A 12,917-nucleotide genomic window follows, 5' to 3' on the forward strand; every position below is an offset into this window, starting at 1 on the left:
TTCAAGCTCTCTCTGTGCAACGATGGCAACGCATTCGTTGGACGAAGAAACTGCGAAGAAAGTTCTCCGACAGGTCCAACAAACACCACTGATTCTTGCTTCTTTTTTGGTTTCGCTTTCATAGGCTTCGAAATTCGTGTTATGTATATTTGAATGCTTATGGATTTTTTTTTTCCTTGGGTGCTCTTGTTTACAGGTTGAGTTTTACTTCAGTGATAGCAATCTTCCAAGGGACAATTTTCTCAAGAAAACCATCAGTGAGAGCGAAGATGGATGTATCCTTGCTCCAGTTCATTGTTTTTTTGGCTTTATACTCTCTCTGTACACAAATATATGATATGTGTGCACGTGGGTTTGTGTTGGTACATAATAAAGCACTGTTTGCTTTGGTGGAAAATTTTTCTGGGCAAGATTTTCCGAGAAAGTAGCAAGGTTAGGTGTAAAATTATGTTTCTATCCTCCTAATTTGCCATTAAGTGTGAATGAAGTACTATTGTGAAAAAAGATATATTTTTTTTGACCCTTCAGAGTATTTTGAGCTCTTTGTTTTGGGATTTGGGATTTTGGGTATTGATATTATTTGAGTATTGTTTCAATGCATCCCTTTTTTTTTTTTGTTGAACTTGACTGAGAGTATAGTGGTGGATTTGGCATTGATATGTTCGTTTTCTCGGATGAGAGGTCATCTCAATTTGGGGAACATGAAGGCTGATGAGGTCCCTGAAGATACTGTTAAGGCGGTTGCCGAAACTCTTAAAACTTCTACTTGTCTAAAACTTTCTGAAGATGGTGAGTTTTTTTATTTTTTATTTTCAAGGCTATTATTGTTCCTGTATTCTATATTGGTTTCTAAGATTATGCGGCTAATGAAAGGAAATAGAATATACGTGTAAATATTTTTTGTAATAGTGTCCTTGTATTGGAATAGGAGAAAATTGATAAACGCTGGACAAAGTTTTGTGCCTTAGATGAATTTAGCTTCTATGTATTTTGTGAGCTGGGATAACATAAGAATTTAATTCTTTTTCTATTTTTGGTGAATTTGTCTGCATAAACGAGACTATGATGAGCAATGTCACCATCTACTAAAGTTAAATTTTTTTTTATTTTTTTACCTTTCCTTATTAGATATGTCCTGAAAAAAAAAAGGAGATAATGTTGGGAAAAAGGCATCTAATCATGTGTTTTTATCATTTGGGGCCTGTGAATATTAAACCATCCCGCAAGATTTTTCTTGATTCAGCTATTTCAGTTAGTTGAATTTCTCAGTTTTCCCCTGAAATTCATTATCAATATTTAATAATTGTTGTTGTTTTTTTTTTCCCCCTCTCTATATCTTGTCAATCAATTACAGGGCTGACTTTATTGGTACTATTTGTTTAGTGTATATGAATTTAGCTTGTATCTATATTGATTGTTTGGCTTACGTCTATATTGATTGTTCTGAGGATTAACACTTCTTATATTTTTTTATTTTCTTAAAAAAATCTTGGTTTTTGTGTTTCAGGGAAAAAGGTGGGTAGGACTACTGAACTTCTAAAGCCAGAAGTCGTAATAGAGCAGTTAGACATAAAAACAATAGCCGCATCACCTTTTGAGTACGACGTGACTCGTGAAGTTTTGGAGACATTTTTTAATCAATTTGCCAAGGTATTGGTTGTCCTAATATCATTTGTTTGTCAGTAAGAAATTAAGATTGTAACAAGTTATCTTGACATCAATACTCTTGAGGCATGCTTCCCTCTGTTGTTCTTTTAGTAGTTATAAGATTGCACTTACTGTGGGTTAAGTTTAAAAAGAAAAAAATAGAGGTCAAAAGTGTTACACACATATGAGGTTTGGACCAGGGATGCATTTCTTGATTAGAAAAAATTGAGTTCTCTATATTTTTTAGGATGGCGGATTTTGTTTATTATTATGTCGGTTTGAAATATTAGTTCTTTGAATTTTTATGCTAAGATGAACTCAATTGCTTTTTTAGTCTTTTACTAAAAGTCTAAAAGTGCAGGGTGGTAGTAGATCTTGTGTCTCAATATACTGAGAAAATATATGCTGCTTTAGTTATGCTTCTGTTTATAAGAGTTTGGTTTAACTTGTTTCAGGTTAATAGTGTGAGGTTGCCTCGTCATGTTGGAGATAAGAAGTTCTTTTGCGGCACTGCTTTGATCGAATTTTCTACAGAGGAGGATGCTGAAAAGGTTTTGAAGCAAAGTTTGGTTTATGCGGGTGTGACATTAGAACTAAAACCCAAGTAAGCTGTTCCTCTAGCTGGGGGTTTTAAGAATCTTTCTTTGGGAATTGTTTTTAAAATTGAAATTCATGTCATTTGAGTATACTTGATGAAACAACTAAAACATTCACAAGTAACTTTAGTGGTATGATGTTGTTCATTTGTCAGAGGCAATGCTGAGAGCTATCATCACTAATGATGTTGATGTTCTTGATTCTCTTCACTCAAAAAAGAGAACAGCTAAAAACAGTGGAGTTTTTCATGCAATTTAATTTTGTAGTTCATTTACCCCCTAAGAAGACAATTATTATTAACTAGTTAGGAAAAAAAAAAAAAAACAGCTCATTTTGTGTAATGTGATATTTCCTGATTGAAGAATTTATCATTCAAGTCAAATTCTTTAATGTTTATTCGACATTTTGCTTATGGGAAGAAGAGTTTTTGTTTGTGCTTGTGGGTGTGTGGCACCTTTGTCCTCTCATATGTGCTCTAACAGAAATTTCCTGTTTCAGGAGGGATTTTGATATAGAGAGAGCTAGAGAGACGGAGGAATATGAGAAGTCTCGTTCCCTTGGGGTTTCAAATCGTAAGAATAATTCAAATGCAGAAGCAAAGTAAGTAGCTGATATCACTATTTTCTACCATCTTCCCAGCCTATGTATTTGTTAACGCGGTTAACTCCATATATAATGATTGCAGCTACCCAAAAGGCTTAATTGTTGCATTTACATTGAAGAGCAAGTCAAATCGTGGCTCCACAGAAAAAAATGATACTAATGACACAGCCAATGATGTTAAAATTATTAACAAAACAGATGGAGGATTAGATTCCTCCGAAAATGTGAATACAGAAACTGAAAAGATGGTTGCAGATGATGTTAGCAAAGATGAAAAAACCCCTGGAGAGAATATTGAGAAGGATGACAAAGAAAATGTTGATGAGAACAGTGGTGTGGGAAGTGAAGAAAAAGAAACTGAAGACATAGAGGAATCTCCTGAAGCAGGTGGTGATAAAGAAGAGAAATCTACTGCTTCTGTCTACAAGGATGACATGAATGTTGTTTTGCGTGAGGATCTGAAGGTCATCTTTCAAAAGTTTGGCACAGTCAAGGTATCTTGTGGATTCCCCTTCCTACTTCCTTGCTTGAGATTTTACACATGAAATATGTTACAGCTTTTTTTTTAGTGTCATGATTTTTCATGTCATATCCTTCAAAGCTCTCTTTACTTATGTTTTCATCCCTATTGTGATTTTAAAACATAAATAATTATGCCAATCCAAGTGGACTGTGCTCTTATTGGCAAATTTGCTCATCTTTTTCTTGGGTCATTTGATCATGATGGTGAAAAGGATCTCCATTAGTGTCCCCAAATGGTTGGGACTATGCTCTCTTTTACTTGATTCTGACATATCTCTGTATGTGCTTTTGTTTTTTCCTGTGAAGTTCATTGATTTCAAGATTGGAGAAGAGTCGGGATACATCCGGTTTGAACAACCCGAATCAGCTCAGAAAGCTCGTGCTGCCGCTGTCCTTGCTGAACAAGGGGGTCTCCCTGTGAAGAATTTCATTGCCACTCTAGAACCAGTAATTGGTAGGCAGCAATTTTTATCTTCACACACACACACACACACACACACACACACGCACGCACGCATATAAAATGTTTTTTAGAAGTTCAGTAGTGCCTGCATGATGATTAATTTTCTTTTCCTAGTTTTAGTCTTTAGAATGTTCAACTACTATGTTGAGTGGCTAGCATAGCTAGTTTGGGAAATGGTAAAATTTATGAATATGCAACAGAGTGAGATGCTATCCACCTTGGTATTTGCTATTGATGTTGAGATGTAAATAATGAGAAAACATAGCAGCACATGTGGACTGGTATGCAACTATTTTTTGTGTACAGTAAGACGGTTCCTAATTGAGTTTGTTGCTGAAGGTTTGATATTTGTATAGTGATGTCCATATTGTAGCTATTATCTTTTCTTTTCTTGGGGCTTATCCATTATTTATGGGAAATTACCCTATGGGACTACTTCTGTTTATGTATGTTGACACCAGTTATTCTGCTCTCTTATTTGTGGATATACAGCCTGAGAGAGAGTAATGGCTGCTGTCATTCTTTTTTGTTATTCGGGGGGCTAAAATAATTTATTAAATGCATCTGAGTGGTGTCATTCACAGGTGTATGACATTTATCGATCTTTTTTCTACATTCCTTTGAGTGTATTTACTGCCATGCCAACCTTTATTCTGACTTTTAATGAGATGAGGCAATGTACACTAAAGTCTTGGTGATTTGGGCATTGCAAACAGTTGCAGTAGAGGTTCATTTGGAGATTATTTGGATCCGTGATTGCTAGTAATGACACATTTTTTGTTGTTTTTACTGTCTAAAACCTAAGCCCATGTAATGCAATTGTTGCCTGTTTGATCCCTTGATGAAATTTATTACTGTAGTTATTATGCATGTTATGAATTAACTAATAGAGTGTTTGGCCCACTATGCTTTCAGGTGATGATGAAAAGGAGTACTGGAGCTTTCTCCGTAATAATCAAGATAGGCGCCGGGATAACAAGGGCAACCGAGGAAGGTTAGTATGCGTATAAAAAGTTTTACCTGCAAATTCACGTTCATCTATATCAAAAAGTTTTACCTGCAAATTCCCTACTTAATACTTCTCCCTCTTTTTGTGAAAATTTATTTGCACTTGCTAGGGGAGGAAAATACAATAATAGAGGTGGGAAACATGGCCGCTCTAGAGAAAACGACTCTGGAACAGGTCGGCCAAATAAAGCTCAGAAAGTTGGAGCTTAATAAGAGCCATCAGTGAAGCTTAAATCGGTTATCGACCATTTTTTTCAGGACACCTTTCGACTTTTGGCGAATAAGTACGCACTGCTTATTGATCGCCTGGTGTCTCTTAGCTATATAAGTTTATGCTCTTCATAGTATAAAATGTGTTTTTGTTCCCTTTCAATGTAACTCTGAATAATTTTACTAAATTGCCTTTTTTTTGAACGATCCCTTCTACTATCAATCTACTCAACAAATTTTGTTATTTGGTTCTATTTGTTACCATTCGTAAATATGAATTGTCTTTTAGGAATTCGTAACTATGAAGAAATTATATAAAAGAACTCTGAGAAATCCTTCTGTGTTTTGCTCCCTCAGAAAGAAAAAGAAAAAGAAACCCTTTTTGAAAAACTTGAAAAAGAAAAAGAAATTGTTTTGATGCTGAAAGAACTCAAATTAGCGAAACAAATTTATTAAAAAGTTTTTGTTGAAGTCTATTTTCTTAAAAGAGAGAGATGAACTAAAATCTTTAACTCTGAAATGAATGCTTTAGATAACAGTAGCAGATTTATCATAAAAGCAATACAAGAAATGTTTTTGGAAGAATAGTTAATAAACTCATGCAAAAATTAAATTTAAAACATATAATATTCATATAAAGCATCAAAAAGAATAATTAATGTGTTGGTATAATTCTAGTAAATTTAAACCAAATGAATGTGATTATGTTATATTTGTAAAATAATTTTTAGTCAATTAATTAGCAATAAAAAGTTTTTTATTCGTATTATAGCTGAATACTTTATTATTAGAACATATAATAAAACTTTTAAACATTTTTTGAAAACAGTAAAAAATTATTGAAGAGATTATTTAAAGGTACAACAACATTGCAAATTATATTTTCGAAGGTGAATTTCTTCAAAGCTCTAGCACTTTTCTTGTGTATTATCTTAGCAAGAACTATCATGAAGAATTGCTAAACAAGTAGCTAAAAAAATTATTATTTATACGGGAATCTATGAATCCTAAACAATGGGAATGCGGCGTTCAAAGGATTCCAACCAAGAATCCTCACATCAGGACAACGATGCCATTCTCAAATTAATGGCTTCAAAGGTGCTTGTTACAAGGCCTATGATATATTAGAAAAAAGCTACACAATCTTTTCTTAGTGCTATGGAATTGACAGATTTTTATTGGCGAAAAACACATTTTAGTCCTTACATTTTCAAGCTATTCTTATTTTAGTCCTTACATTTTATTTTTACCACTTTTAGTCTCTATCCTGAAAAACATTTCCCGTTTTGGTTTCTGTCATTACATTAGAAACGAAAAAAGCTGACATGGCAAACGACAGAATAAATAATACTAAATTAATATCCGCGTGGCTTAAATTAATAATAAAAAATGCCACGTCAGCATTTAAATTAAAAAATTAATTTATTAATTTTAACTAAATAAAAAAATTAAAAACAGAATTAAAAACTAAAAATAATAGGAATTGAGGTCTAAATGTGTCTTGAACAAGAACAACAAGAACACAAACTCAGATCCAATAACACAAACCCAGAAATTAAAAAAAAAAAAAAAAACAAATTCCATTACTTGAATCTAAGAGTGCCAAATTACAGAAATACAACCTAAAAACAAGAAACGAAATCCAGATCTAGAGGCAAGATCTACAACAACCACCACAACTAAGTAAGTACACAAATCTAATCATTAGTGTAAATTTAACAGCACCGTCAAGCCCAACCCTAGCACCACTGATTCAAACCCAACCCCTAGCACCGGTACTATAATCAACCATGAACCATCGAACTTGAAACCCACCTAGCACCACCAAAATGACATAACCCACAACCATCATGACCCACACCTCACCACTACCATTGTGACCCATACCTCACCACAACTATGAACCACACTCTGATCCACACCTCGACTACAACCATAAACCACACTCTGACCTATCGTGACCCACACCATGACCATCAAATTTGAATCCAACCCACACCACATACCCAGCAACCACTATGAACACAAACCTTGACCACAACCCATTGCCAACACCACCACCATTGAAGAGCATGATTGTGAGCAAAACCCACCACAAAAAGAAAAAAAGAAAAAAAAAAAGATCCACAACAAGCAAAACCCAAACCCATGGCAGTAAACCCACGGCGAGCAAATCCCAGACCCATAGCGGCAAACCCAGATCCACGGTGAGCACACTCCGATTTTGTTCAACCATCCAAACACAACCTCAATTCCAACCTCATATCCACCCAAACACTGACCCAAGCACCACTCCAAAGGCCGACCCAAACGCTATCTCCTCTTCGTCTTCTTCTCTTTCCGCCCCGACTATCTCCTCCTCCTCCTCCAACAAGTCTCGCAACCCGTTCTCAAACCTTTTCCGGTTCGTGTTTGGCGGAATCGTCAAGCCCCTTTAGCTCTTTACCTAATTCCTTAACCCTTCGATCCCCTTACGATGTGATCCCCAGGATTTTTTGCTTCAACTCAACCATTGCTAAGTAGGTTTATATGGAGGGAGATCTTGTGTTTTGCTTTGTGGCTTTTGGATTGGATTTGGGTTCTTGGCTTCTGTTGCTGTTGTTGGGATGACATTTTTGAGAGAGAGAGAGAGAGAGAGAGAGAGAGAGAGAGAGAGCGTTAGTTAGTGTTAGTTATATTTGAGATCTGGGAGTTGTTTTTTTGAGTGAGTTTGAGCGAAGGAAAGAAAGTGTTTGCATGTGGGTGTTTTTTTCTTTCTTTCTTGTATCTGGAATTGTGTTCTTGATGAGAGAGAGAGAGAGAGAGAGAGAGAGAGAGAGAGAGAGAGAGAGAGAGAGAGAGAGAGAGGCATTGTTGGTGTTGTTACATTTGAGATCTGGGTGTTGTTTTTTTGAGTGAGTTTAAGTGAAGGAAAGAAAGTGTGTGTACGTGGGTGTTTTTTTTTCTTTCTTTCTTGTATCTGGAATTGTGTTCTTGGTTTTTATTTTTATTTTTATTTTTTTATTTTTTATAAATTTATGGGTTTGTGTTGTTGGATCTGAGTTTGTGTTTTTATTCAAGACACACTTAGATCTCAATTCTTATGATTTTTAGTTTTTAATTCTGTTTTTAATTTTTTTATTTAGTTAAAATTAATAAATTAATTTTTTTAAATTTAAATGCTAGCGTGGAATTTTTTATTATTAATTTAGGCCACATGGACAGTAATTTAGTATTATTTATTCTGCCGTTTGCCACATTAGCTTTTTCCGTTTCTAATGTAACGGCAGAGACCAAAACGGGAAGCGTTTTTCAGGATAGAGACTAAAATGAGAATAACCTAAAAATGTAGGGACTAAAATGTGCTTTTCGCCATTTTTATTTTGAAAACTCTCAACAATACTATTCAGAAATAATAGATGTAACTCTTCATAAGCATTAGTTTTTGGAAAAGAAGACTATTCCACCACCTACATCTATTGATCTTAACTCCAATGACCATGAGAATGCTAACTATAAAGGTTATATACAAGGAAATTTAAAATATCCCAAGACATACATATATTAGAGATCCTGAGTTCAAAACTTCTTGCTGGTATCATGGGGCTACATCTATGAGATTACTCTCTGTAATAACTCGGTGTGTGTGGGATGGGGAGATTGCATACATCCAAGAAAATAATCAAATAATTAAAGAAGTTTGGACATCTTCATTTGCCAATATATATATATATATATTCTTTATTTATAGCTTAGAAATGATAGACTTGAATTTATCTCTTCCTCTTTATCCTTGAGATAATTTGAAACTAGCATTTTAAGAATTTGAACATTTTCATTACATTAGCTACTTAATTAGAAATATTACTTTCTCCTTATTACATATTTATTTGGGACTTTAAAACTTATTGTCATAAATTTTTATCATTCATCTTTTTGACGAGGAAAAGTTTTTATCCATTTATGGACTCTATCATCCAAAAAATAAATATTTTTCCTTAAATTTGAAGAGATATGAGGCTTGTGTCTTTATTTTGATTTTCAATTAAATTATTTAAAAGCTTTTTCTTACACTTGAAGATCTCTACATAATGGGAAGTTTCCCCTCTTATAGGGAAGAGAAAATAAGGATTACCAGAAAATAAATCCTAGCTTGCCAATTTTAACAAAGTATCCTAAAGTAATTTTATTTTTGTTGTGAGTTGGTCTTCAGCTTTTACAAATGAGAAGTACTACGTTTACAATATTTTCACAACAAATTAGAGATAATAAGTTATTATTGGTTTTAATTTAAACACATCATTGAAATTACTGTTTTGACCACCAGTAACAACCAATAACAATCTACCACTTAAAATTTATTGTGAAAATATTATGGACATAACATTTCTCTTTGCAAATAAGTCCGTTATACTTTCATTAAATCTATGATGCTTGCTTTTAAGATGATTGATTTTTACCATCAAATTTGACAGCAAAAAATTCACTAATTGAACTAACTACAATACGCAACATACCATTTTTTTTATATGACTTTTAGGTGTATCCCACTCCCAATACAAGAGATGAAATGTACCCTAATTGTTTCACATAATAATAATTTGGACCCTTGGGTAAGTCCCTGTTCCCTAACAATAGTAGAAACCCAAGGGTGGAGCCAAGGGGTTGACCAAAATTGCCCCTTGACCCCACCAGAACCGGCCAAACCTAATAGAGTATACTTTGTTGTGATAAAGTTTGTTACCGACATTTTATTTAGTCCTGTCCAGTTGTCATTTACACTAAAATCTTTGACACTGTGAGAAACCATGTAGGAAGTAGGATGTTTGGTATTTTGAATAAAGGTTTTTACTGTTTAAACAATATTATGTGTATGATTATACATTTTTTTCACTTATACATATTTTCAAAAAATATAAACAATATTACTAGAATAACATTACCAAACAGGTCAAGTTCTAAAAATTCATAAGAACACCATCTGATATTTCATATAAACAACCCAAAAAACAATAATTTTCATTAAGCCATGCCTATGTATTAAGATTTATGAAAGTATAAATTGTTTTCCAATCATTAACGTGTCAAAATAACATCTGTGATTTACACAATAGATTTCTTTTTTGTATGAAATTACATGAATTTCTATTACATTTATTTGATAAGAGCTCGCTAAAGGTTTATATTTATTTTTTTATTTTTAAATAATGGGTGGAACATTATGTAATTGCCAAGGGCCTTATAGCTGAATTGGTACCTCTTTATGCACAAAGTGCGGATCTAAAGAAAAAATGGTTCAAACTGTGGGGCTAGCAACATATTTTTATAATCTCTATAAAATAAAATTTTGATTTGAGACAAAAATTCAATTATGAGGTTTATAATGTAATTAAGCCAAGGAGGGGGGAAGTGGGGGGTGAGTTACAATGAAGATTGAAATAAAGGCAAGGATCCAAGAAAGGAAAGTTCTGTATGGTGTTTACCCAAAAAAAAAAAAAAAAATTCTCTATGGTACATTAAATTGTTCCTTATAGTTGGAAGTGATGAAGGTTGGGAAAACAAGAGATATATCATATATATATGTTCATCTCACTTTTGGAGGAGATATAAAAGATCAAATCATTGCTAGGTTAATTTCTTTAGCTTGACTTAGATCCTGTGAGAGAGACACAGATATGTTGGAAGGAAAAGCTGTAGTAATAGATACAGACATGTCATTGGAGATGCAAGCTCAAGCAATGGCTTTTGCTTCCCAAGCTCTTGATCTCTATGAAGTCTTTGATTGCAAAAGTATTGCTGCCTACATAAAGAAGGTAAAATGCTTATGTTATCTACTATTTCCTTCATTGTTTTTCTTAACTTTGTTTATTTCTTTCTTATTTTCTCTATAGGAGTTTGACAAAATGTATGGCTCTGGGTGGCAATGTGTGGTGGGCACAAGCTTCAGTTGCTTCTTTACCCATCTCAAAGGAACTTTCATATATTATTCATTAGAAACTATCAACTTCCTCATCTTCAAAGGGGCCTCTTCTTCATTCTAATTATCAAACTCAACCGTTTTTTTTGTTGAAGTGAAAGAAGGAGTAAAGAGAAATAAAATAACGGTGTGTCATTGAGATAAGAAGGTGACTTTTGTGGATTCTTTCTGTTTGATTGGGAATCCTCTAATGTTTTGGAGGCACATGTACAAAATATGTTTTGTTTGCTTGCATAATTGATTACTTGAAGATGCGTTTGTAAAGTTCTATATATATATATATATATATAAAGAGGATTTTCCTCTTTCAACTGGACTTTTGTGTGGTTTTAAAATACTCTCATTAATGAATGGTAACTTCATTTAGAAATATAGTCATAAATGTCATATAACAAATTTCATTTTGAATTCAAAAAGAGAACATCTAAAATTTAGAATTTTTTTTCCTTCATATTCAAAAAAGAAATTATAATTACTGCTTATTTCTAAAGTTTATCATTTTTATTTGTTGGAAAAATAAAATATATATTTTAAAATTATAATAGATGTGAATTATTAATCTTTATAAAAAAAAAAATAAAAGAGCCTTTAAGCATGAGCGTGAGCACATGCCCAGTGGCTAGTATAGCATAATACAATTACTTAAGCTCATTTGTATTGGGCTTTGCACACTTTTTTTTAATTAATTTATTTATTTAAGTTGGGGTCATACCTATTTAAAATAAAATCTATTCTCGTGTAGCATGCATATATAATAATAATAATAATAATAATAATAATAAAATTTTCTAAAATTTAAAATTGATCTTATTTCCTTAATTCTTATTATAGTGACTTTGTTTTCAATTATTTATTAATACTACAACAAAGAAACTGAGGCTAGTCAATTACTTTGGGATGTCCAAAATACAACTACCAACACAAAATTATTTAATCCCGCCAATAAGAGGGTTGAATCACTGAAATTTTAAATTTCCTAGTTTGTCATATAAAATCTTATTTATGTTTGTTGTATCTAATCGGCAATATACAACTGCAAGCGTTCCCAGTTGATTTTAAAAAAATTAAATATTGAGACAAATTTATAAAATTGTTTTAAACTTACTTAAAGTCCTTTTGGTAATGTTATTCTAGTAAGGTTGTTTATATTTTTTGAAAATAAGTGTAGGTAAAAAAATGTGTAAAAATACATATAATATTATTTAAACATTAAAAAATGTTGTTCAAAATACACCGCCAAATAGCCTCTAAAGATTTCAAATTCCTTACTTTGTTTGGAAAACTAAATTGATTGCTATTTATTATTCAGGACCAAATTTTTTTTTTTCAAAAGAGTACTCAAACTCATAGGTAGTCAAGCCGTGAGTAATTGCATTATTGGCTTATTTATGGTGGGGTCCTTACATAAATGGTACATTCACAATTTTTTTTTCTTCAAATTCCATAACTGATATTCATAAACCAACAAATTTTTTTCCTATCACTCACAATTAAAAAAAAAAACAATTCAAAAATTATGAAATTTATCGATTTATTTATTTGTTAGGGAATTTCTCTATTTATTGTGTGTGTTTGATTTTAAAAATAAAAAATAAAAAAAAATTCAAAAACTCCCTAGTTATTGTCGGTGAAGTCACTACTATGAAAATAAAGGTCAAAAGCACCCCGTGCCATATTTCGAATTATTATACTTTTAGTAAGTGGGTTAAAAAAGAAAATAAAAAAAAATGAAAAAGAAAAAGAGAAAAAATTAATTTGTCCGTTGAACTTTTAAAAAAAAAAGACCCAGCAAGAAATCAGAACAGAATAGTCCACGTGTCGAGATCGTAACCGTCCAAATAAGCAAAACTTGCTCGTGGTTTAGCCTATAGGGTTTGAAAGTCCAAGAGTCCGCCCCTTTATGTTTGAATG

General features: G+C 32.6%; 2 protein-coding genes across 2 annotated transcripts; both read left to right on the forward strand.

The window, feature by feature from the left end:
- On the forward strand, positions 1–5,294 carry LOC112015339 (la protein 1). The gene is made up of 10 exons (XM_024047727.2): positions 1–73; positions 197–275; positions 640–789; positions 1,508–1,650; positions 2,103–2,251; positions 2,743–2,844; positions 2,930–3,341; positions 3,676–3,823; positions 4,748–4,826; positions 4,951–5,294. The coding sequence occupies exons 1-10, from the start codon at positions 23–25 to the stop codon at positions 5,048–5,050; spliced, it is 1,413 nt and encodes a 470-aa protein (XP_023903495.1). The 5' UTR covers positions 1–22; the 3' UTR covers positions 5,051–5,294.
- A 5,152-nt stretch (positions 5,295–10,446) lies between these two features.
- Positions 10,447–11,257, forward strand: LOC112015324 (uncharacterized). The gene is made up of 2 exons (XM_024047710.2): positions 10,447–10,842; positions 10,921–11,257. Exons 1-2 carry the CDS (start codon positions 10,705–10,707, stop codon positions 11,068–11,070), a joined length of 288 nt encoding a protein of 95 aa, XP_023903478.1. The 5' UTR covers positions 10,447–10,704; the 3' UTR covers positions 11,071–11,257.
- The last annotated feature ends 1,660 nt before the right edge of the window (positions 11,258–12,917 follow it).

The sequence above is a fragment of the Quercus suber genome, unplaced genomic scaffold (genome assembly GCF_002906115.3).
Source record: "Quercus suber isolate HL8 unplaced genomic scaffold, Cork oak 2.0 scaffold_606, whole genome shotgun sequence".
Classification (NCBI taxonomy): domain Eukaryota; kingdom Viridiplantae; phylum Streptophyta; class Magnoliopsida; order Fagales; family Fagaceae; genus Quercus; species Quercus suber.

Coding starts and splice junctions, on each gene's coding strand:
- LOC112015324 (XM_024047710.2), top strand. CDS start 10,705: ATGTTGGAAGGAAAAGCTGTAGTAATAGATACAGACATGTCATTGGAG. Junction 10,843..10,920: donor TTGCTGCCTACATAAAGAAG/GTAAAATGCTTA, acceptor TTTTCTCTATAG/GAGTTTGACAAAATGTATGG.
- LOC112015339 (XM_024047727.2), top strand. CDS start 23: ATGGCAACGCATTCGTTGGACGAAGAAACTGCGAAGAAAGTTCTCCGA. Junction 276..639: donor CAGTGAGAGCGAAGATGGAT/GTATCCTTGCTC, acceptor CTGAGAGTATAG/TGGTGGATTTGGCATTGATA. Junction 790..1,507: donor TCTAAAACTTTCTGAAGATG/GTGAGTTTTTTT, acceptor TTTGTGTTTCAG/GGAAAAAGGTGGGTAGGACT.